Source organism: Anticarsia gemmatalis, chromosome 7 (genome assembly GCF_050436995.1).
Source record: "Anticarsia gemmatalis isolate Benzon Research Colony breed Stoneville strain chromosome 7, ilAntGemm2 primary, whole genome shotgun sequence".
NCBI classification, from domain to species: domain Eukaryota; kingdom Metazoa; phylum Arthropoda; class Insecta; order Lepidoptera; family Erebidae; genus Anticarsia; species Anticarsia gemmatalis.
The window spans coordinates 8,851,211-8,874,559 of NC_134751.1; the positions used below are offsets into that span (position 1 = coordinate 8,851,211).

General features: G+C 35.1%; 4 protein-coding genes across 7 annotated transcripts; 2 read left to right on the top strand and 2 right to left on the bottom strand.

Annotated features, from left to right (window-relative positions):
* Positions 1–36: 36 nt before the first annotated feature.
* Positions 37–1,772, bottom strand: LOC142973944 (uncharacterized). Of its 2 annotated transcripts, XM_076115970.1 has the most exons (7): positions 1,685–1,772; positions 1,353–1,442; positions 1,155–1,255; positions 934–1,045; positions 728–811; positions 554–652; positions 37–379 (listed from the first exon to the last, which is right to left on the bottom strand). In XM_076115970.1, exons 1-7 carry the CDS (start codon positions 1,721–1,723, stop codon positions 68–70), a joined length of 837 nt encoding a protein of 278 aa, XP_075972085.1. In that variant the 5' UTR covers positions 1,724–1,772; the 3' UTR covers positions 37–67. The 2 variants fall into 2 exon arrangements, with proteins under 2 accessions (XP_075972085.1, XP_075972086.1); XM_076115971.1 differs by lacking the exon at positions 1,353–1,442 and having other exon boundaries at positions 1,685–1,768.
* Positions 1,773–2,763: 991 nt separating this feature from the next.
* On the top strand, positions 2,764–4,769 carry LOC142973946 (piRNA biogenesis protein EXD1). Its single transcript, XM_076115973.1, has 3 exons — positions 2,764–3,495; positions 3,580–3,696; positions 3,869–4,769. The coding sequence occupies exons 1-3, from the start codon at positions 2,908–2,910 to the stop codon at positions 4,109–4,111; spliced, it is 948 nt and encodes a 315-aa protein (XP_075972088.1). The 5' UTR covers positions 2,764–2,907; the 3' UTR covers positions 4,112–4,769.
* Vps36 (vacuolar protein sorting 36) lies at positions 4,762–7,389 on the bottom strand. The gene is made up of 7 exons (XM_076115972.1): positions 7,164–7,389; positions 6,866–7,061; positions 6,215–6,576; positions 5,740–5,904; positions 5,553–5,653; positions 5,331–5,445; positions 4,762–5,164 (listed from the first exon to the last, which is right to left on the bottom strand). Exons 1-7 carry the CDS (start codon positions 7,257–7,259, stop codon positions 4,991–4,993), a joined length of 1,209 nt encoding a protein of 402 aa, XP_075972087.1. The 5' UTR covers positions 7,260–7,389; the 3' UTR covers positions 4,762–4,990.
* Positions 7,390–8,259: 870 nt separating this feature from the next.
* HisRS (histidine--tRNA ligase) lies at positions 8,260–15,519 on the top strand. 3 transcript variants are annotated; one of them, XM_076115974.1, is made up of 9 exons: positions 8,260–8,534; positions 8,764–9,030; positions 9,745–9,957; positions 10,330–10,551; positions 10,868–11,074; positions 11,405–11,699; positions 12,216–12,316; positions 13,840–14,022; positions 14,348–15,519. In XM_076115974.1, exons 1-9 carry the CDS (start codon positions 8,442–8,444, stop codon positions 14,576–14,578), a joined length of 1,812 nt encoding a protein of 603 aa, XP_075972089.1. In that variant the 5' UTR covers positions 8,260–8,441; the 3' UTR covers positions 14,579–15,519. The 3 variants fall into 3 exon arrangements, with proteins under 3 accessions (XP_075972089.1, XP_075972090.1, XP_075972091.1); XM_076115975.1 differs by lacking the exon at positions 8,764–9,030 and adding an exon at positions 9,275–9,457; XM_076115976.1 differs by lacking the exon at positions 8,764–9,030 and having other exon boundaries at positions 8,261–8,534.
* The last annotated feature ends 7,830 nt before the right edge of the window (positions 15,520–23,349 follow it).

The window sequence follows — 23,349 nt, forward strand, 5'->3', positions numbered from 1 at the left end:
CATATTAACAGTAACTTTATAATAAAAACTATATTCCTTACGTTTCACGCTTAGCTTAAAAAAGCTGTTAACAAACATTCGTTAGCCAAGTTGTTTGTGTTAAGTTAGGTGATATTGTACAAAATGAATTCGTAACTGGAGTATTAGCCGAAAAAGATATCACACGTAATTCTCTTTTATCTGAGAATTGAAGAGCATTGCTGACTCTAGCTCCAGATGCCGTGTAGCCCGGAATTTGGGGTTCTCCAGTGATTGGATTATAGCTACCGCATCTTGATTTAGCCAATATACAGGACGTAACATTTTTATAAAACCGAGTGTTGTCTGCGTCCAGAGTTATATTAACGCCCGTTCTTGCTTCTCTCGTGCACTGTGTGATCTGAAAATACAAATGCACGTTTTGTAACATCAGCAATTTGATGAAAACAAGGAAAACTTAATTGTATTTACGCTCTTATTAATAATTGTCATATACTAGTGAAGAATAAGGAATATGTGTGGCTCACTACTCTTAACACAAAATTCCATAAGATTAAAATACAAAATTAGATACCAAATTTTCAGAATTTGCTCTTCTGAGACACCGGACGAAATCACAATACCCCATGAAGCAACCCGATGGCTGTACGTTTAAGGCCGATGTAGACAATACCTATAAAATTGAAATTTAAAATCACCTTTAACCATTCACATACTTCATTTTCGCTAAATGCAATAAAAAGTTTACCATCAATGATGTAGCACATGTTGCATATCCACCGGTAAAATATTGTACAGCGCAAACACTCAGAGCATTCAATTCTTGGGGTCCCTGTAATTAAACTAGTTAAATATTAGGTACACCGGTATAGAATAATAATGTTTATAAAGATAACTTTAAAGACCGCTTTAAGATAATACTATAATTGTCATGATAACGGAATTTATAAATACCTCAGGCATCGAAGTTACTCTAGAAAAGCAACTGATGCAAGAGTCTCTGAGTGTCACGTTGGTTGGTTGCGCTGTGCTGCATACAATATTTAACAAATTTTGCAATTGGGCACTGTAAAAATAGGACGTACAACGAATTAATACGTACATAAAAATCGAAATAAGCAGTAGGTAGATGTTAATGTTTATTTAAGATTATCCTGAATATTTATATGACTTACGCATTTGATGGGCATAATGCGGCTAATTTTTGTGTTTTCCATTGCAGTATTTTATTTTTGACGTCACTAAAGTCGAAAACTCCGTTGGGCGCAACACCAATCTATTTAAAATAAATGAAAAAGTAAAAATTTCACTAATTTTCATTAATCCAACCCACCACCTATTTAATACCTAGTATAGGTACAGTAGACTCAAACCTCGCTAAAATTGAGCAAGTTCTGGTTCTTCCATTGTAAAATATTTTTTTGAACTTCATTTAAATCAAGTAAAGTACTATTTGACCCGATCTGTAGATGAAGGTAATTCAATGTAAGTAACTTATAATTATCAATATTTTTATAGCACATTAAGAAAATAGAAAAGGCGGCTTGACATCAGGTAGGCGGTCGGTCGTAAAACCATCAGCCAAATCTCTAAACAGAATATTTTTCAGAAAGAAAACATGTTGTACCGACCCCACTCAAAGTGGCTGGACAAGATAGAGAAGAGAAGAAAAGAAAACGAAATGATATAAGCCAAAAATACTTACAAACAGCATTATTAAAATACTAGATTGAAAATTGTACATTTTATATATTTTTTTAAATATATCTCTATAAACTACAAGCACGTTCAAAACCGAAACCTGTTTTGACGATGATACCTACTCCCGTTTACAAATTTATAAACGTTGAAACTTGTTAAAATCATTGTTATCCCTACAATGCAGTCATTTTCATTGTTTATCCTTTGGTGGGCAAGTACCGTGAAGCAGCGAAAGTGTTAATAGCAACGAACACAAAGAAATAATATAAAAAAGAATTTATATCACAGGTAGTTAGGAACTTATTTCACTATTATTATCATTGATGCGCAATTTTTAGATAAATTAACCAACTTTTACGCGCCCTTACAATAATTTGAAAAATAAAAGTTTGATATCGCAATTAATGGCGTTTTTATTTACAAAAGCTGTATTCTGAGTAGGTAATTCATTACTTAATAGGTACAGTCAGCTCCAAAAGAAGCTGATCATACTCAATCTTTTGAATGCCTGTATACTAAAGTGTGCACATTATTCCACAACAAAATCAGGTAGAATGAGTTAGAGTTAAACATTTCAATCATTTCAAGCAATTTTCTTTTATATGGTTGTTCTAGTGTTCCGGAAGTAAAATGGCATCACTATTTCCCAAACATGAAAAAGAAAATATAGGAAAAGTCTATGCTTTACTTTTGATTCGTTCGCGACATTCATTCAATAGTTCATTAATTCACTCTTGTGGCTGATGAAGCTTGTGACTAGCGATAATTTTTTGCTCAGATATTAAATTATTTTCTTTTCTTTTTGTTTTATGATGATTGAAGGACGTGCAAATGTAAGTAAATCATAGTATTAATCAATAAAATAAGTAGCCTTTCTGTTATAGTTGTTTCATAGCGGTAACCTCCATCTAATGCTATCTAACCTGTTTTCAGGAACTACCCGATTTCCAAGTGTTTCGGACGGTGATTAAATATTGCCTGATCATTATCGTTGTACCCGTGTTCTGTTTCTTCACTGCAAAGACAGTTATATTCGATGGCGTCCTTCGATTGGAGCCCATTACGAGCAGTGTCTACTCCGCAGTAGTTGCCGTTGTCGTCCTACATGTTACGCTAGGTCTCTATATCTACAGAGCGTATAGCGAAGCAGAGAAACCAACGAAACCTGTGAAAGAAGACTAAAATATATAAACATCGATTACTTCCGCATTATCAACATCACACAAAATGGACAACTTATACATGAAAGGCGAACTGTTACAAGTTCATACCAAGAACAGTGAAATTTATGAAGGCCGGTTTTACGAAATAACAAATGACAAATCCAAAATATCTCTTTACAATGTTAAAGAATTACCTCAAGGCAACCCCAGTGACGGTGTCTTTCACTATTATGATTCTGAAATAAGTGACATTATAAAAATGAAAGAACCAAATGAACAAAAGCATTTAAAGATATCTGAAAAGGAATGTGAAAGAATCGTAATGATCTCTAAGAAGTATATGTATATCAATCAAGTTGACAACAGTTTCCATGATGCTCTGGAAGATTTATACACCTACAATTATATTGGAGTAAGTACCGATGGTGCAAGTATGGGGCGAAAATGCAAAATGCCATTTTTAGTACTATCTACACCCCAACAGATCTACATTTTTGACACTCAAGTTATGCAGTATCATGCATTTGATGCTGGTCTCAAGAAAGTCCTAGAATCTGAGAGCCCTAAGAAAATTGTCCATGATTCAAGGAAGATATCAGATTGTTTATATCACAAACACAATGTTAAACTTAATGCTGTATTTGACACTCAGGTATGGATATTCATCTTCAATACTTTTTTTAGTACCTGCTGATAATTAGACAATAAAATATCCTTATACTTTTATTATTTTCAGGTTGGTGATCTGCTCATCACAAGAAACAAAGCAGGTTGTCTGCCTACCAGAGTAAAGAGTTTGTCAGAGTGTCTCAACCTTTACCTTGGTCTACAATTGACAGCTGTTGATGAAAAAGTAAGATTTCACTGTGTTTTTTCTACCATACTTGTTGCAATGATAAAATATTCTGTAATATTGTCAATTTTCTTAGTTTTGGATTATGTTTATTGCAGTCTTTGATAATTCCTAATATTTTATTTTTCTAAAACTTACCACTCTCTGTTACTAATCTAAGGATTTTTTTCAGCTGGACATTGTGCAATGTACTGAACGCCCCTTATCTACTAAAATCAAGGACAGTCTTGCTAAAAATGTAGCTTTTCTTCATCGTTTATCAGAAATGATCAATGATGAAATGTTGCTGCCATTTGTAAGAGGGGTGGAGTGCTTTGTTGAAAATCTTCGCTCATGTGATGATTTTAAGGCTTGGGAACTCTGTGGCAAGCACAATCAATTACCAAAGGATTTCAAGAGTGCTATTGAGTATTAAAAATACTGTCTAAACGCACATTCCAAGATAAAGTTGATGAGGACAAAAAAGTAGATTAGATTTTTTTTCTTTTCTGGCACCTATTGGTTTCATGCTAATTTTGGCTTTAATTTAGTCTTAAATTACAATATTAAATGACATAGAGGTTTATAATTAATTATGTAGATGTACTCATAAGTAAAGTACTTATTCTGCTTCAATTACTACAAATGACTATACCTGTTATGATAGAAACACATTACAATAATAACTGCTTCAGTGTTTGATGTATCTGTGATCACTCAACGCAAGTGTCTAAATAGCTTTTTAAACTTTCATAAAATTAGTTTTATTTTTATATTTATGGAATGATGTTAAGATAAGGCTTTATCACATTAGGATTACTATTGATTGAAGTTTAATGTCTTGTGTATTGTATATGTTTGTTAAGGTCTAATGTATGAAGTAAATGTTTTTCATCATATCTTGTATTAGATATCTAATGGAACTATTTATCTTTTATGTAAGATTGAAGAATATTTTGAGAGAAGGTTTACAGAAATGGATTGATAACAATAAGGTGTGCTGTAATGTAATTATAAACTTTAATATCACTTTCAACAAGCCAGCTTTTGTGAAGTTAAAGCCAAGCTTTTAATAAAACCTGTATGTGCTTGAATGTAATTGTTTTTATTTCCCTGATAACAACTAATATACTAGGAACTTTTGCATAGCAACTAGTTTATCAATGTCTGTAATTTAGTAACACAGTAATAATAATGGTACCAATTTAAAGGTCACGTGATTCGCTTACGACATAACTGACAAAATAAAATGCATATTTGTTAAAAAATAAGTGTAATAAACTCTTAATGTTAGTAACAGCATTTAACAATAATCCTAAGAGGCTTCTCTTAGAAATAGGTTGGGGTAGAACGCCAAGCCTTCAACAGATTCGTCGCGGCACGCAAGGCCGAGGCGCTCCGTCGTAAACAAGCGTTCACGAGCTAATAGGACGGACATGTTTGCGATTTGTGACAACTTCACAGGAGTAAGGGAACCATTTTCTTCAAGCTGGAATAAAAATAAGTGTTTTATACTTAATAATTAAACATCTCTAACTGTGCTAGTCAAAGCCATGGGCAGGATAATTTTTTTATGAATAAAATAATCCTCATGTAACAATGTTCAATTATTTGGTTAGGTAGCTTTAAATTAGAAAACAGTAACAGATACATACCAATTGACTAGTAGTCCTAGCAACTTCATCATCCTGATGACTATTCAATTGAAGCACACAAGCACCACTTGGGAATTTTCTTAGAGACATTGGAGCATCAATAGTTTGTAGCAGTCTGAAAAATCAAACAAATCATCAACTACAAAATTATTATCTAGCCACTAAAAGATTAGGTAAATATTAAAAGTCAGGTAGAATAATTTGGATTGAATTTTTACTAACTTGCAAGCATTGAGAAGATCTTCAGGAGAGATGAGTTCTAACCCTCTAGCTCTGTTGACTCTGCACCATACATCAGCTAAAGACATTATGCCACCACAATCCTGTGCAAAAAAATAAAATATAATGTAAATAAAAAAAGGTGCACGTCTATATGTATGTTGTGTACTTTATTTGACAAAGTTCTTACCATTAGTACAGCAATCATCATGTCAGAAATTTGTTGGGCAAGTCCTAAGTAATAATCCGAATCTGATCTAAAAGCATCTCTAGTAACTGGGTCATCTATACCTAAACTCATGAGGTAGGATTTAAATCTAACTGTGTCATCTTCAGAAATGTCACCTTGCTTTTCCTGCAACATAAGAAAACATAAATGGTCAATTTTGTTAGATAGGTGGTCTCAAAAATGAATGTCCCCAACAAAGAATATTTTCCTTGTCCAATATAACACTTAACAATGACATAGTTTAGTCAGAACATGTAAGCAATTTTTTTCAACCAGGTAAGCAATAAAATTTATATGAGGAATCACAGGCAGAATGTAAAGATCGTTTAAATCGTTTTATATATAACTTTAAGTAAGGAAGACCTTCTATGGAGTTTCTCTGTTAGACTATACTATTAAGGTATGTTTTTGAAAAATTAGTAGTAAATATTCTTACCCTAATCTTTGTAGAAATATTCTTAGAAATGGCCACCATATCTTTAGCTTTTTCCATAAGTTTTGTTAAGTCCTTAAATGCTACAGTAATACTTTCATCAGTTTGTCTGTGTTGTTCTTCTATACTTCTTTCAATGCCTACTATTCCTGATCTGATCTTAGAATTGACAGGTTGTACTGATGGTTTGGGAGATGCATTAGGGCTGGCCATACTAAGTGAGGTTGGAATGGGAGCTTGCCTCTCCCAGGCTTTGGCAGCAACAGCATCACTAAGAGCTTTGTAAAAGACTTGATCAATACCATCCTTAAATGAAAACTTGACAAAATGAAACGGGCTCACAACAGCTGGACCTGGTCTTTTCCCTGAAAATAAAAAGAAACATAAGATATAAGAAGTCTGATAAAAAGTAAAAAAAAACATACTAACAGCAATCTACTAGTTAATTGATACAGAGTTGATGACATAACCCTAATAATATGCCACACAGAAAAATAATCAGATTAAACTAATTTGTGTTATACTAAGCAAAGTTTAGAAACACATTATATTTCAACTCAATCTTATCTATGCTTAAATTTGCTCAGGTTAGAAGCAAAAGTATCCAGCATTTGTTTATATTCAGATAAAGACATTAGGTCTGCTAATAGCTACCTGGAAGTGCAGGTCCTAAATGCAGGATAATTCTTTTAGGTCCGCCTAGGCCAAATACTCCTCCACTTTCTTCTTCTATACAAAACACGTAATATAAATAGAGTGACAAGCAGACAAGCCCTTTAGGTATATCACCAGGTTTTCCCCATAAAATCCTATGAGATGTTAACACTACTTCACCATCAGTGTACTGAGTCTGAAATCAGAAGAACATACACAATTACGCTCCGACAACAGACCACACAACGAAATAAATTCATATTACCCTGTGATTCAAAGTATTACAAAAATAAACAACCTTATCATCACCATCGTATATTTTAACATTTTTATCGCGCTTAAGGTATTCTTCGCCTTCAAATAAGCGCGCCTCTATGTACTCAAAGCGGTCCATTTTATAACAATTTCATTTAAAATATCTAACTATAAAGTTATAAAGGATAAAACAGAAAATTAAAAATTTATTGTTCGATCAGCTCGAGTTCGACAGCAATTGCTTTGACATTGACATGACTTGTTATGAGCTCTTATCTGCCAAATTTGACAATAAGGTAGTGTTGTAGTAGACTTTGTCGAGTTATTAAGTTGCCTTTTTTATTAATTATTATTTCCGTGCTTTTATGAAGACATTTATATATAGGTAGATAGGTAAGTAGGTACTCGAGCTTCTGTATAGAGTATTTAAATTTTTTATTCAATTATTACTTATCACAAAATTTTTTTTTCTCTCTTTTAACTGCACGTTTGGCGCAGTGGTTTAAGCGGTCACCTCGCCGCAACACCTGTAGCGCCGCGTGTGGCGGGTTCGAATCCCACCCGGGACAAATCTTTGTGTGATGACCACGAGTATTTGTTCTGAGCCTGGATGTTAATTTATCTATATGTATAAGTAGGTATGTATTTAGAAGTATATAAGTATGTTTATCAGTTATTTGGTTACCATAGTACAAGCTCTGCTTAGTTTGGAATCAAATGACAGTGTGTGAGTTGTCCAATAATATTTATTTATTTTATTTAAATATCTATAATTCACCGACCAACCCTTTTATAATCAAGATCGAAAACATTAAAAAAATAAAAACGTTAAAATAGTGCCATGCAAATGACAAATTTTACGAGCAGTAACTAACATGATAACGTGGTTTAATTATCTTAATATTCTATAACAATACAATAATTACAATAATACTATATAATATGTGAGCACGACACTAAAACCGACAGACAGATGACATGTCAATACGTCAATACCGTTCACACTGCGTTCCAGCTACTAACAATGTCGACTATTCTGACTTTGACTAAAGTATATGAGCGCATCAGAATTTGCATATGAGCAAAAGAGATAAATGACAACTTAAGCTCCATTCTACTTACTTAACTGTCAACTTGTATATAACCTCCAATGTAAACTTGGGGAGTGTGCAAAATTACTTGCTCACTATTTGCTACTGGTAAAATGAAAGGTACGAAACCGAGAGACTAGTAATTACTTCTTTGCCAGTACTCAAGCACTTTTACTGGGAAGCCTTGAGCGGATATACACATTTTTTAATAGATAATTCAAGCTATAATTATGGCAGATAACCAAGAAGCACTACTTTTAAAAATTAAAGAACAAGGTGATCTCGTCAGAAAACTGAAAGCTGCTAAAGAGTCCAGTGATAAGGTTAGTTTATTTGTAATACCAAACTAGATGCTAAGTACCATATTGTTAACATGACAACTAATATTATAATGCAACGGGTCTTATACGCGATTGAAAATTTAAAGGTTTGGATACCTTATTTGCTGCCCGACGTTTCGATCGCATTACAACGACCGTGGTCACGAGCTGACATGACAACTGTTCTAACATTGCATCATTGCTTAAATCTAAATTCATTTATATATTATAGGGCAAGAGGAATAACGTAAAGTATGATTTAGCGGCAATTGATAAACATTTTAGTCAGTACAGTTACGTATGTCGCTTTACTCCTTGTTGTTGTGACATAGACTTGATGAGAAGTCTAAAAAAAATTAACTTGCGAAAATACAAACATCTCAAGAGGTGGTGGTACCATATGCAGAGTTTCAGTGAGACTGAGATATCATTACTTCCTAGATTGGATCCTCCACAAGAGTGGAAAAACATGACAGATGATAGTAAACATGATCAGCAGGTGTGTTCATTATCCATGTATCGGTGTTTGTCATCTGCCCTGTAATTTATGCTGTAATTAATTTGACTGCAAAGGTTTTTGGTACACCCCTCGTTGATTGTTTTTGTTTAAATGTAGTTAAATCTCTACATGTTGCTGTTTCGTCACCACAACCATGATATAAAATGTTCATTATATTCTAAAATGATCTACTGACTATCCAGACTAACATGATTTTTATTTTTTTCTTTTTCCGGTATAAAAGTATTAATGCAGTCTGTGGTGACGAGATATCATATTGTTTGAAATTGTGAAGAGATAAAACTAGTCAAGCATGTCTTACAAAGTCTTGCGGTTCTTAAAGAACCATGCCACTGTGATGAGATTACACAACTCAGTAGTCAGCACCAATTTCACTAAAAGTATTGCAACATCATCTCAGTGCAAGGTATTGGCCTACTTACTGCTTGTTTATTATTTATGAGCAATTGTCTTGCTTTGGTTAAGTTTTAATTAGTTAATTGTATAAATATATTATAGTTTTGTAGATGTGGAGGTTTTGAGGAACATATTTTTGTAGTTGGTTTTGCATGAACTCTTTTATTTTAAAATCAAAACTTCTACTGATATTATCAACTACAATACTCTACATCTAAGACAATATTCTAGAATATTATGAACCACGAAATAAGTAACTAAAAACAAATAAAATAAATAGTTTAATTTATTTTCTAGATTCAAGAGGAAGTAGCAAAGTTACTAGCACTGAAGGCACAGATCACGACAGAAGATGCTGCGCCCCAGAAGTTCACTCTTAAGACTCCTAAAGGGACCAGGGACTACAACCCACAACAGATGTCTATCAGGAATGGAGTCCTACAGAAAATTATCAATGTTTTCAAGAGACACGGAGCAGAGTGTATTGACACACCTGTGTTTGAATTAAAGGTTTGTGTTGTTAATAATTTTATGACATATTAATAACAGGGGGCAAATTGTCACAGCAGGGCCTTTTTTTCTTCTGTACAATGGGTGCAAGAGGACCTATTCAGACCGATGGTGGACATCCCTAAGGTTTAAAAAAATGGAACATAACAAAGTATAGATCAACATGATAATTGAGACCTGCAGTTGACATTATCAAAAAGTCAGTGGAATTGATGCAGTCAATGTGAAACCAGAATTTTGTTGTATCATATTGTATCTTTTAATTGCATTAAGAGCATTGCAAAGAGAAAAAATGCCATTACTGGAGATAAATTGCGTGAATTTGCGAGTTAACGCTAATAAGGTTAATCATATTTTTTAATAAATTTCTAGGAAGTCTTAACCGGCAAATATGGTGAAGATTCAAAACTAATTTACGACTTGAAAGACCAAGGTGGTGAGATCCTTTCTCTGAGATACGACCTGACCGTTCCACTCGCTCGTTATTTGGCGATGAACAAGATAAACACGCTGAAGCGCTATCACATCGCGAAGGTGTACCGGCGCGATAACCCCGCGATGACCAGGGGCAGATACAGGGAATTCTATCAATGCGTAAGTAGTATTATATCATTGACAATTTAGTAAACATTCAATCTGTACCTATTTTTAAATAGTATTGATTAGGTAGCTTTCATACTTACGTACATTTGTCATCCATAATTGCACACACCGTTTTGGGTATTGAAACAAAAATGTAGTTTGATTTTATTAAGTGGCGACAATTTATTGCAATCTCATGCAAAAAAAACCGGCGGTCTGCAAATATCCCACAGCTGCACCATAATGTTTTGTTAGAAATCGTAATACAAGTAAGAAAAAAACAATAAATTTGATCATTTGTTTAATTTTGATCAATGAAATATTGCAGGATTTCGACATTGCCGGCCAATACGACCCGATGGTACCTGACGCGGAATGCCTAAAAGTTGTGACAGAGATATTGGACGCTTTGGAAATCGGCCACTACGTACTGAAGGTGAACCACCGGCGGCTGTTGGATGGCATGTTTGAAGCTTGCGGCGTACCTGCTGACAAGTTCCGTACCACGTGTTCTACTGTTGATAAACTTGATAAGGTGAGGAACTAGCAAGCAACAGTTACAACTGAAGATTATAGATCGCTTATGTACTATGTGTACTGCTTATTTTGCATTAAATTTTTATTATATCATTTAGGTACTTGGTATTTTACCTGATATTTTTTAATCTTGTGTCTATCGGTATGTCGTGTTGCGCTAGATATTTTTTTTTTAATGAATATTAATTAACTATTTCTGATACTTAATTGTGTTGTTCAAAGCGAAAGTTTAAAATTACAGATTTTGAAGATTGCATACATTCTTGTATTACAAATTAACGCTATATTTGGCATTAATATAAAACCTCTTTTACTTTATTCTTTACAGTCACCCTGGGATGAGGTCAGAACAGAAATGATCAATGAGAAAGGCGTCACACCCGAAGCGGCCGACAGGATAGGCGAATACGTTCGTCTCAACGGCGGCGTAGAGCTTGCTGACCAGCTACTACAAGACGAGAAACTTTCCAAAACAAAAGCAGCAGTGGAAGGCTTACAGGGAATCAAGTTGCTGTTGGAGTACTGTGAACTGTTCGGAATTAAGGATAAGATCCTGTTTGATCTGAGCCTTGCGAGAGGCTTGGATTATTACACTGGAGTTATTTACGAAGCTGTTTTAACACGTAAGTAGTTTTATTGTCATATTCTTGCTAGCACATGCAGTTTCTAACGTTTATGTGAAAAAAAAAATGCCGTATTTTCGCTTTCTAATGTTTAAATTACTATCTGGTCTTTTGATTAATGTGTCTGATTGGGATTAAATAAAAAAAGGCATTTGTAACATTCCTACTGTAACTTTGACTTTACATTGTTTATAAAACGAGCTTTGCAACCGCGTTAGAAATAAAATATTCGACAGGCTGAAGGTCTAAAATCGACATGTATATTTTGTAGTAATCTGTTCATTGTTTCAGCTATACTTAGACACGCATTGTAAGTTTGTAGGTCTACTATTAAAAGCATTAGCATTTAAAATGTTCTGAATGTTTCTCCTAAATTAAATCATTCAATTTAAAATTAGATCCAATTATTCTTAATTAAAAACGAATTTCGTCGCCGTAAAACGCCAATCAGTACACCTTGGTTTGCCAATTACATTGATTGTTGACTTGTTAATGAGAGTTGGCGTTTCCTTTCAGAGCCAATTAAAATCGGCAATGAAGAACAAACTGTCGGTTCCATCGCTGGCGGTGGAAGATACGATAATCTTGTGGGAATGTTCGACTCGAAAAATAAACAGGTATGGTATAATTTTCAGATTCATATTCGTCGCCTATTAACCAATGTTAAACCATATTAACGCGATCAGGCATTTGTGCTTTAGGTTTGAGAGCATGGGTAAGCAAAGCAAGTTCTTCCCCGTTAAATATTAGGTATAGGATAGAGTTCTTAAACAGTATTATACAGACGATTTTTAAAAAGCCCATGTATGGGCGTGTTGTCCCGAGTAATAAAATATTTCGGTCAGTTTAACCACTTCCCAAGTACCTAACAGTTAAATAAGAGAAATCTTGACAGTATATTGGTCTTAATTTTCCGGTACGTTTTCTCTGGTATATTCTGTGTGTGAGCGTATCTACAATATTGTTGTCTACAATATTAAACCTAATTTAGTGTATTATTGTTGGCACTCGCACTCTAACGACCAGTCTTTTCAAGAGTGATTACGTGATGTTGCGACATACATAATCCTCGTACCGTGAAAATTTTGCAATTTTTTTTTTGCTAAAAAACCAAAAACTAATTAGTGCTATGCAACCTCTATAGTTGTCGTCAGTCAGGTTTCCGCAGGAGCAGTAGCAGTCATCCTACTAATATTATAAATGCGAAAGTTTGTGAGAATGTATGTACCTATATATGTATGTTTGATACTCTTTCACGTAAATACTACTGAACCGATTATGATGAAATTTCGTATATAGGTAGCTGAAGACCCAGAATAACACATAGGCTACCTTTTATCTCAGAGTTCCCGAGGGATCGGGATTAACACGGGAAGGGTTTCCACGCAGACGAAGTCGCGGGCGGCCTCTTTTCTTTTATAATTTATCTTTATAAGGGGAATACCTCATCAACCTACAATGACGTTTAATTAAGTAGCAAACGTTGCTGTTTGCGGTCTACCGGTAGTGTATAAAATAAATATTTTGCAAAAAGGCATGAAACTTATTAAATAGAAACGATATTTTTTTCCCAACTTACTAATTGAATCATTATCATATTCATTCATGCATTAGGCGTTACAAAGTAGACTTATCAACAATTAAATCTTAATTAGAACTTGTAACCACACTTCGTTCCGATGTCGTTCACAGTAGTATGTTTTGTTATTCAATTGCAACTTATGAATTATTGAACAGATAAACTCAGTGTTGCGGTAAAATTGATACATATCTGATGATGGTATGATGATGATTGATTGTTTTGTTGGATTATTATTGAAGAATACTTTACGACTGCTTCTATATTTTTTGTATGCTCCGGCATAACTCGTTAATAGTATTTTTTTAACTCGTTACATTAAGTAGTTCACGAAGTTTAACTTTGCAACATCAATTAAATTGTTTTTGACTACTATAAAGGACAATAATGTTAATAAGTAAAGTGGATACCCAAGCCCAATCTATCATTTAGTTAAATAAATTAATATATAACAAATTCGAGTGACACACAAAATACCAAATTTTTGTGCAGGCGACTAATGTCCCGTACTCCTTAAAAGCCTCAATATGGTTACTTATCTTCGTTTATTTCTACCTTCAGGTGCCCTGCGTGGGTGTTAGTATCGGCGTTGAGCGCATATTCTCAGTCCTGGAAGCCAAGTTGGCCGCGGGCGACATCAGCGTGCGAACCAGTGACGTAGACGTGTACGTCGCGTCCGCGCAGAAGAACTTCCTTGAAGAGAGGATGAAGATCTGCGCTGAGTTATGGAACGCTGGCATCAAGGTAATAATAACGAATTAGATTTATTTTATTAAGATAGGTATCCTTTGCAACTATCTCTATCACAATAAAAGATAATGTTAACCTTTAACAATGGAGAGAATGTCTAATATAAAGTCGCGGTATTTCAAAATATCTGGATAAGAATCAATAACGAGTTTGTAAACATTTCCTGAATGTTATATTAAAAAGCTAGGTAAGTTTTGGTTTTTGTGTCAGCTAAGGTTTAGGGACAAAGCGACCGTTTTCTTTGTTATGATCGTTCAATTTACGAAGTAAACAAAATATATCCAAGTAATTATATTATTTAATTTTTTTACATTTACAGACTGAGCAATCTTACAAGAAAAACCCTAAGATGTTGACCCAGTTACAACATTGCGAAGAGAATGGTATTCCTCTGGCCGTCGTTCTGGGCGAGTCTGAGCTCAAACGTGGCGTCGTTAAAGTGAGAAACATTTCTGCGAGGCAGGAAGACGAAGTACCGAGGGAAAACCTCGTACAAGAACTGAAAACAAGAATCGCCGCGCTGAGTGTTAAGGAGAACGGGACCGCGTAATACTGTTAAATATGTTACGATATGACTATAATAGGTTTTAACTGACTTTATAGGATAAAAGACAAGTGAACTGCCTCATAAAGGCTGGTGCAGATTGCGTGTACGTGCGTGTGCGTGCACGTTGAATACAACGTATGAAACTTTAAATATGTATGTATATTAAATGTCTATAGGCCTGTGCCGGTCTTTAGTCTCTCAAAATTGATACTTGCCAATGAGTATTTCTTAACGGGATCTCGCAAAGAACATTTTATTCGTCCAAATTGTTCACACTCACATAACATTACATTCTCTAGGAACTTTACTTGTCATGTACAAATTTCATATTTTATTAAACTAGAACTACACATTCGTACGTCTGTACTCTGTCAATCCACAAAGATATACTAACATAATGTTAAAGTGGGCATTGTCCTGTATTGTAGGTAAAATCTAAATTATTACTGGTCACAATAAAAAGTATTATTACATGGGTTACCTCCATGGTTGTCTCATTCCTTTACTACCTGCTACTGTAATCTGGGAATTTGTTTTCACTGCCTTCCAGGGTGCATAGGACACCGAGTATTTTACCCACAATACAGGGTTTAACCCAGGCTAGATATCCAGATAAATAGTTTAACAATAAATCTTAATAGTTCTTGCATGTTACACTTCTTAAACACATAATATTAGGTACTTAAATATTACAATAGATTCCTACACTACTGCATTTTGTTTCTAAATTAAAATAAATTACGTATTTATTTTATGAATGTTAAGTTAGCATTAGTGTTGTACTCATTTCAGTAGTAATTTATTATAGATTTCAGACACCATGATTGTATTACAAATATTTTTGCTTTTATTTAATAAATGGATGTTAGCCTTATTTACCTGTAACAATTTTTTGTATATCTGAGTGACGTTATTACTAAAAATAAAGTTGATAATATTATGAAGCTTTGAACGTTTTATTTTGATTATTTTCCTGACAAGTTATTTAGGTTTACATGCATAGGTTTTACCTATACGTAAGACTTAATGTAGATAATAAGGCATACCTACTCCAAGTATCTATTTATACTCTGTCGATCATTCTGTTGCATCGATATCTAGTAAAAATCTTTTTACTACGAAAAAAACTAATTAAAATTGGGTGCATATTTTAAATTTAGCGGAAATTAATTAACTAACTTGAGAGTATTAAGTGCCTACCCCTGTGCTAATTTAAAATTTTGGCGTGAAGAAATCAGTAATTATGAACTACCTTCTTAATAATGGCTATGATATATTATTATTCTCATTATTCTCTTTCAGATTTTTATATCTGGGAAAAATATATTATCTAATGTGGTGGTACTTCAATGACTTTTTTTCAAATTATTTTTCATGTTATCTTTTTAAGGTGTTCTTTTCGCGCGCAGGTGTTTTCTGTTACAACTACTTCTAAACATTACCGTTGTAGCTAATGTACTTAGAGGGTGATCAATGACCTTCTAGTCAACGTTCCCGTTCGGATTCCATTGACCTCGATCGGTTTGTCCTACAGTACGTCCGCATGCCTCTAGTTCGATAATGTCATGTCACGGACGCGCCGGCCACTTGTTTGGCTCATTGTTCCAACCACAGCTTCTGTGGTTCCTGTCATTGTGCCCTGATTCACCATGAAGTCCAACACGATTTTCATCGATATAAAACTCTTTATACCACCCAACTCCCGCTTATTATCAGTTTTAACCGTTTACTGTCAACATCTATCGCTTATTCTGTGATGAGATGATTCGCCGACACAAATACTGTTTTAGTTTAGTAACGTGTGTGCTACTATTAACATCAGAACTCAGTGCATCGGTGATAAAGGAGGGACTAGAAGAACATTTGAAAGATGTGTCACACAAAGAAGGTGCAGAGTCGATCAAACATGACAAACATAAGGGTGAAAAGGTGCTCCAAGAACAGAGTCAAATCAACGACAGTCATAAAAACCAGTTTTCGAAAGCTAACGACGAGGCAAAATACTTGAAGAAAGAACATGACACAAATTCAGCATCAGAAAGCGACGCTTACAAGGGATACAATAGCCAACAGGACAAAGCGGAGGATAGTCAAGCTAAGGGATACAAGAGAGGACATAAAAAAGGCCACCATAAGCAAGGTTTCCAAAATTCGTATCATAAAGATGAGTCGTCAAATAAGAGTACATTTTTTGATGATTTTAATGATGAAGGCGATCAAGCGGCTTACAACAGCAGACTTAACTCGCACGATAATCAAGGGGGTAGGAGTTATCAGGGGTCTCACAATAAGGGACAAGAATACGTAAGAGATAATTATCACGGCGGTGGTCACAACAGGTACGGTGATTCAGCAGTAAAACATCTGGATCATCAAAACTACGGCAAAAAGTATCATTTGGACGACACGCTAGACCACAACAAGTATCATAATGCACACAATAACTACGATAGAGATAATATACACAACCGCCACGAGTATCACGTCCCGCAGGTTCATCATCCCGAACCTGGATGGGATTGGCAAAAGTGGGAAGATAAGAGAGGCTGGGAACGTCCTGGATGGCAACGGGACGACGGATGGCAAAGGGATCCTGGGTGGCAACGAGATCCTGGGTGGCAAAGAGATCCTGGCTGGCAAAGAGATCCTGGCTGGCAAGCAGATCCAGGTTGGCAAAGGGATCGGGGTTGGGAAAGAGAAGCCAACTGGCAAAGAGGAAATGGTTGGGAAAGGGAACCAAACTGGCAAAGAGATCCAGGCTGGGAGAGAGACTACGGTGGCCCCGGATATTATGATGATAAGGGCTACCGACATGATGGTGGATATGGTTATGGTCCCAATCATGGCTACGGTTACGGCTATGGCGAATCACAAGTGAATCCAGTTGCTGAAATACCCAAAAACGCACCCGTAGTAGCGCATAGAAAACAGACTATAACGATATACGAAGATCCGAGATACGACGGAAAGGATAAGGGTCAATTGAGACGAGAGGAAGGTGATTACCTACAACTGGAGTATAAGCCGAGCAGTCATCGATACGCTAGTTACGACAATACCTACTATAACGCACCCGTAACCCGAGAAGGAGCCGTCGAAGCTAGCAAAATTAATAGATTAGTTTACAACTATAAGAGACAGTGACGGGTAACAGGCAATTTACTATACATCTATATATTTGTACACCTTGTACCTCTTAGATCTTCGAAACTGTAAGTGCATTCCTATTTGTAAGATTAAGTTTTGTTCTAAGTAATTTAAATAAGTCGGTACCTACTAATGTAAATAGTTTTTAACTTCTGACAATAATGTTATTTATTTGACGAACTAATTGAAAATTTTGTAGGAAGCAATTTATTTTGTTTAAAAATAAGTTACTTATCTACTGATTGGGCGGGAAAAGTAAGCTTTGGGAATGGTGGTGGGTAATTATATTTATAAGTATTTATTGGGCTCGGAAGATTTGTTAAAAGTATTTGGATATACTTTTCTCCTTATTTTTATTGAATAAATAATGCCGAAGTTTTGGACACTGTTTTATTTTATTTAATTTCGTCTTCTTCCGAGGTGTCTATTTGAAATATGTGGATATTAAATATGGATATTGACGGATCTTCATTGAAGCGTGAAAGGCAAATAGGTAGCGCTTTGAAGGGAAGATTCCTTGGGGCAGTTGCTACGTGACGGTCGGATGGCCGGTCAGTCGGGCGCCATATTTCAATATGCTACATGTGGCACAGCTGAGTGGGTTGAGCTTTCGACCGTGACGACGCCAGGAGCGTGCTAAATCGGTGTCATTGGTCCGGGAAAAAACTGTCACCATGTAGCTGAGTATTTACGTTTTTGCAGAACTCGATATTTCATTATCCTATAAGCTATATTTTAAATATGCAGACAAACGAAATAATATTCTGTCTTCGTTTTAATTTATTGAGTCAGTTTCAAAAGGGCGGGAAATAAACAGTTAAGCGAAGTTATATTTTGCTCTACCTTTCTAACTTAACTTCACAATTTGTTCAGTGCGGCGTGAACTCACAAAATTCGCAAAACTCGTGGGTGTGTTTCACGATAATTTCGACCAAGTTTCTGAATTAAGTCGTTTTATTACCCCTTCCGCTTTAATTAAAAGACATCGTTATTGAGCCACTACCCACTCGTAGATATTTTTCAGTGCTTTTATTTGTAATTTAAATTTTGCAACCCTTAGTCGCGGTTCCGCTTTAGGGGGATAAACTAATTTAAACGTTAAGCTCCGGACAAAGTCTCCTTTTATAATATGTATGGTCTGGGCAACATTTTAAAATTGGATTAGAACAGCGCGCATTCGAAATAAAGAGCCGCTTGTTTTTATTTTTTTTTGTGAAGATAAACCCGTTGTTTTGCGAAAGAGGTTAATTATGAATACCAGCGTACTGCGTGGATATGGCGTGGATCGTATGTAGAGTATAGTAGAGCAAAAGCGAACGAATATGGATATTGGTACTTACTTAAGAAATAATTGGAGCATTAAAACTGAATAATAAAAAAATATAATGAGATTAAATTTTTAGTTTCGTTACAATTTAAGTTTGATCTTCTGATTAATAAATGACAAATATTTCAACTCTAACTACTTGTTGTTCGGCGTCTGTATCTATGTAAGTAGTTTTTCAAGATCGGATAGTTTTTTATATTTTAGATCTACCATTTTCGTCGATGAGTGAGTGCTTAATATTATAATAAAATTCATATATATTTTATGATTCACAGGTAGATTAATTAATTCAAGCAAAATTTATTATAAGTGGAGTTATCAGAGCTATGCATATTAGCAGCCAATCTGCAATTTAAAAAATAACCAACCTCTCGTGTTGCTTTGTGGTGAAAATGAATAGTCTCTGCATTTAGTTTATCTCGCCTCGTTGAATTAATTAAGAGAGTGCTCGGTTTACATAATTCCCTTTGTTTTGGAAACTGATATTCAGTAGTTTGATCTGTAAACAAATAAATTAAGCGAAGTGGTTTGAGTCAATACATAGTCACAAGTAGGAAAAGTATGTCCAAAAAAATCTGGACTGGATTTAGTTAAGTCCTTTTATTACTAAAAGTGTTGAGTGCATGACTCTCAGAAAGGAAAACGGTCCCCAAAGTTACCTACAGTGAACGATCACCTCGAAACTAATCACTGTGCCCTCACTTTTTATTGTACTTCCAAACGACTTGTAGACACTAAAGCAATTTCAAAATGGCACCCGAATAACACGCCAATAATCGTTAGCAGCGATTGGAAAACAAAACTGTGATTATAGGGTATTATCTAGTCTTCCCTTTCTCTTTCTAGCTCGTTAATAAAAGTAATGTCGTCTCATTTGTCTCGTGAGGGGACCGACGAGATAGAGTGACATTACTTTAACGAACTTTCGATGGTCCACGACGGGATGGGGTTCCCAATTTTCTAGTTAGTTTTGATCAGATACAGCTAAGCTTTGTATAATTGCATACAAATTGGGTTTTGAGGAACACAATAAATAAAATAGGGTTTGTTTTCATCTCTATCACTGGTATCAAGAACCCTTTTTTAAAAGCTCTATATAATTTTTACTAACTTGTGCGAATCTACTATCTATCTGTTAGTATCGACTTTATAAATGATGTATCCCTTTTTTTTATATGTTTGTACTTAGAGGTAAAAAACGAGGGCTCCGCGCTAAAGCAGCGGGACGTAGGTTTGCGGTTTTTTAGGTTTTAGGTTGGACATTAGTCGACCACAATTCTGACAGAATTTCAAGCGTCGAGATCCTAGCCCTAACCATGCTGTCTGTTCTAGTATTCTACTTAGACATACAACTTCAACAAATATTCTATCCCACTCCACTCTCTCTTGTTATTGCAATAAAAAATCTACAGACATTAAGCAAAGCAGTAGTTTTACGTTGCAGCGTTTAGACTGCTATTTATAAACCCTAAAACTATTACAATCATTTGTGGTTAACTAGAGGAGAATATCAACGTAGTACAATCGTCCGTTTCAATATCAGTTTCTCACCTCACAAATCGTAGCTCAAGTTATTTTCCAAGCAGTCGGCTCGTCGCCCACAAAGTTGTATCAACAAAGCGAACTCGACAACTCTGTTATCTGCGACTGTTTATTGTCTGAAGTTGGCTGGATGGCCGTTTTGTTACTGATTCCCCGGCTCGGCTTAGATGAGCGAGTTTGAGTAGCTTTGTACCGTTTATAAGGTACGATTTGGGTTTCCGATCCGATAAATTAATCGTTTAGTCTGAGTTTTCAACAATCCAATTTATTATCCGTAGTATATTTCTACATAGTTACGATACTTATAATAAAAATTTTGCGTGTACGACTCTTGACTGCGGATTTATTTTTCAAAGACCTGCTTCCGGTATTTCCAGTCTTATCTTCATGTCTTCTTCTAGATTTGCATCTTTAAAAAATAATCATCAATGAAGGCAAATTATTATGCAATGTAAAAGAAATCCATCCATTGAGTGCTTTAAAACAATAACTTAAATATTTATTTTACGATCTTTCTAATGAGCATTGTACTAAATCGTGTAGAAAAATAGATCAAAAGTCTTAATTAAAAAATATCGATCGTAACATGTAATGGCATTATCTAAAGGGGTATTCATTCACTCGTGACGAATCCACTGCCTGTAGCTAACTAATTGCTATAAAATGAACCGCTCCCATGGGATTCAGCCCCGATTTTGTTTTAATCGAAATTTTCTGCACAAAGTGTCGGCTGCGGGATGAATTGTCACAATTCTCAACATCCAATTAAACATTACGCTTTGTTAAACATAATTTATGACGTTCTATCCGCTATACCTATTAAGATATTCAAAAGGTAATATTTAAGGAAAATTATTTAAGAAAGAAAAGAGGTAGGTCGACAATCGGTTTTTTAAGCTTCTAAGATTCGCTGATTTTTTGTGGCTTCACATTGTCTTTTAGTTATACCACCAACTATATCTATAATAGCTAAGTAAAGTACTCCAAGTAAGGGGTACTTTGTATATTGCCCTCTTATTATGGACAGTACATATTACATACATGCAACTACTTCGTGCTCATCGTAGTTACAAATAAATCGGTAAAAAATATTTATCAACATTAATATTTTCAATTGACTCGCAAATACCCGTCAGAATCAACTAACTTGTAACTCATAGTCATCTAATCGCTAAGCAATCTCTAAACAGGACAAGCCAGTTAACGAATGCAACAAATAAATCATCATTGTATACATTTGGCGTTACAAACGTCGAGTACGGTTCATAAGTTACGACTACGGCAGGTCTGCTAGTGTTTGCGAACGCGCCAATATGTTCCACAAACAGCCTTCAGGTAAGTTATGGCGGCCCCTGTGTGTAGTTTTGCTTATTAACGAGACCAACATGGCGGGCGTTTGATAAGATTTCGGTTTGTCTTGGCATTCGTGCCTCGAGGCGGCCTTCGGGCATTTGGAGTTGAGACCACTGAAGGTGTATAGTGCTTGCTAGGGAAACGTGCTCTACTTCAGATTACTCACTATGGAAACACTGAGTATGATCTTAAATGTTATGGATCATAAAGCATATTTTCCAAAATCTGGAAGAATTATTTAGATCAAATGAAATTATTTTATGCATTGAATGTATCAACTGCATTTGTAGTTTACTTATTAGCTCCACCAAAGCTTCACCAAAAGCGTCGATTAAAACAAGTAAGCAATAGAAAAACATATAGTAATCAACGGCGGGCGTGTTTCTCAATGAAGATCTAAATATTATAATACTTACTTACGGATATGTGATATTCGTCCGAATGCCTATTGACTTATAGCAGCTAAATATGCAACTATTGCACTCGCTCCCGAAAACAGTAAAGCATTAATGCTACTAAAGTGTTAATATAACTCAAGATAGAGCATCTATCTCGGAATTTGGCTAAGAAATTTGGTTGCAGCGTGTATGGCGCGCGGCGCATAGCTGAAGCCAGGCGCAAATCGCCCGACTGCCTCGGATAACTGGCGGCGTGATGTGTGTACATAACATACTGGGAATTATAACACTGTTATATTAACAACTATTTGATACTTTGTAACTATCACATCCTAAAACAAGACAAAATAATGTGATAATGCTTTAATTGTAGAGCAAAAATGTTGATAAGAATGATTTTATTTAGAAAACGCTACTACGCTAACCAAGTAATACTTCAATAACCGACTTAAGTCTGGACATCTGCTGTCTCTTTAAAAGTAGTTATTTGAAAAATAAATTACTACGATTTAGGCAGTAAGCCTATAGCTTTCTTAATTAAAATTATATATTATTTCAGAAAGAAGGTACTTTGTAATACATTAACTTCAGCACCGTGTTCTGATGCTATTAAATATTTAATGCGTTAAAACAACAACACGTCTAGTAAACAGTGGAGGCTCGAAGGAGGAGCTTAGTACGGTAGGCTTAGGCGAGGCGTGTTATCTCTGTAAAGTTCACAATTTGCGCCTCGAGCTCCTCGCGGAATATGAGAGCGCTTTACAACTTTGAAACGCCTGACAGTGAAATACTGATACGATTATGTTATCACGAAAACAACAACAGTATACATAAGAAAACCTACATTTATATTTAAATAAGCTTTAAAGAATATTTATGTGTAGAACTCCAATGGCAAGAGATAGATTCGCTTGTATGTTATAACACAAGAGAATAAAATTACTTGACAATTAATAAAGGTTTTAGTCTATAAATAAGTGTTATATAACCTATCTGATGTTAAAATT

What these genes read in the sequence shown, in the direction of transcription:
- LOC142973944 (XM_076115970.1), bottom strand. Translation starts at nt 1,723, where the DNA reads ATGTACAATTTTCAATCTAGTATTTTAATAATGCTGTTT. An exon ending in GTATTTTAATAATGCTGTTT is followed by an intron (nt 1,443 to 1,684) that starts GTAAGTATTTTT and finishes CTTCATCTACAG; the next exon opens with ATCGGGTCAAATAGTACTTT. An exon ending in GAGCAAATTCTGAAAATTTG is followed by an intron (nt 380 to 553) that starts GTATCTAATTTT and finishes TTGTATTTTCAG; the next exon opens with ATCACACAGTGCACGAGAGA.
- LOC142973946 (XM_076115973.1), top strand. Translation starts at nt 2,908, where the DNA reads ATGGACAACTTATACATGAAAGGCGAACTGTTACAAGTTCATACCAAG. An exon ending in ATGCTGTATTTGACACTCAG is followed by an intron (nt 3,496 to 3,579) that starts GTATGGATATTC and finishes TATTATTTTCAG; the next exon opens with GTTGGTGATCTGCTCATCAC. An exon ending in TGACAGCTGTTGATGAAAAA is followed by an intron (nt 3,697 to 3,868) that starts GTAAGATTTCAC and finishes GATTTTTTTCAG; the next exon opens with CTGGACATTGTGCAATGTAC.
- Vps36 (XM_076115972.1), bottom strand. Translation starts at nt 7,259, where the DNA reads ATGGACCGCTTTGAGTACATAGAGGCGCGCTTATTTGAAGGCGAAGAA. An exon ending in GATCTTCTCAATGCTTGCAA is followed by an intron (nt 5,446 to 5,552) that starts GTTAGTAAAAAT and finishes TTGATTTTTCAG; the next exon opens with ACTGCTACAAACTATTGATG. An exon ending in CTAGGACTACTAGTCAATTG is followed by an intron (nt 5,165 to 5,330) that starts GTATGTATCTGT and finishes TTTTTATTCCAG; the next exon opens with CTTGAAGAAAATGGTTCCCT.
- HisRS (XM_076115974.1), top strand. Translation starts at nt 8,442, where the DNA reads ATGGCAGATAACCAAGAAGCACTACTTTTAAAAATTAAAGAACAAGGT. An exon ending in CTAAAGAGTCCAGTGATAAG is followed by an intron (nt 8,535 to 8,763) that starts GTTAGTTTATTT and finishes TATATATTATAG; the next exon opens with GGCAAGAGGAATAACGTAAA. An exon ending in ATAGTAAACATGATCAGCAG is followed by an intron (nt 9,031 to 9,744) that starts GTGTGTTCATTA and finishes TTTATTTTCTAG; the next exon opens with ATTCAAGAGGAAGTAGCAAA.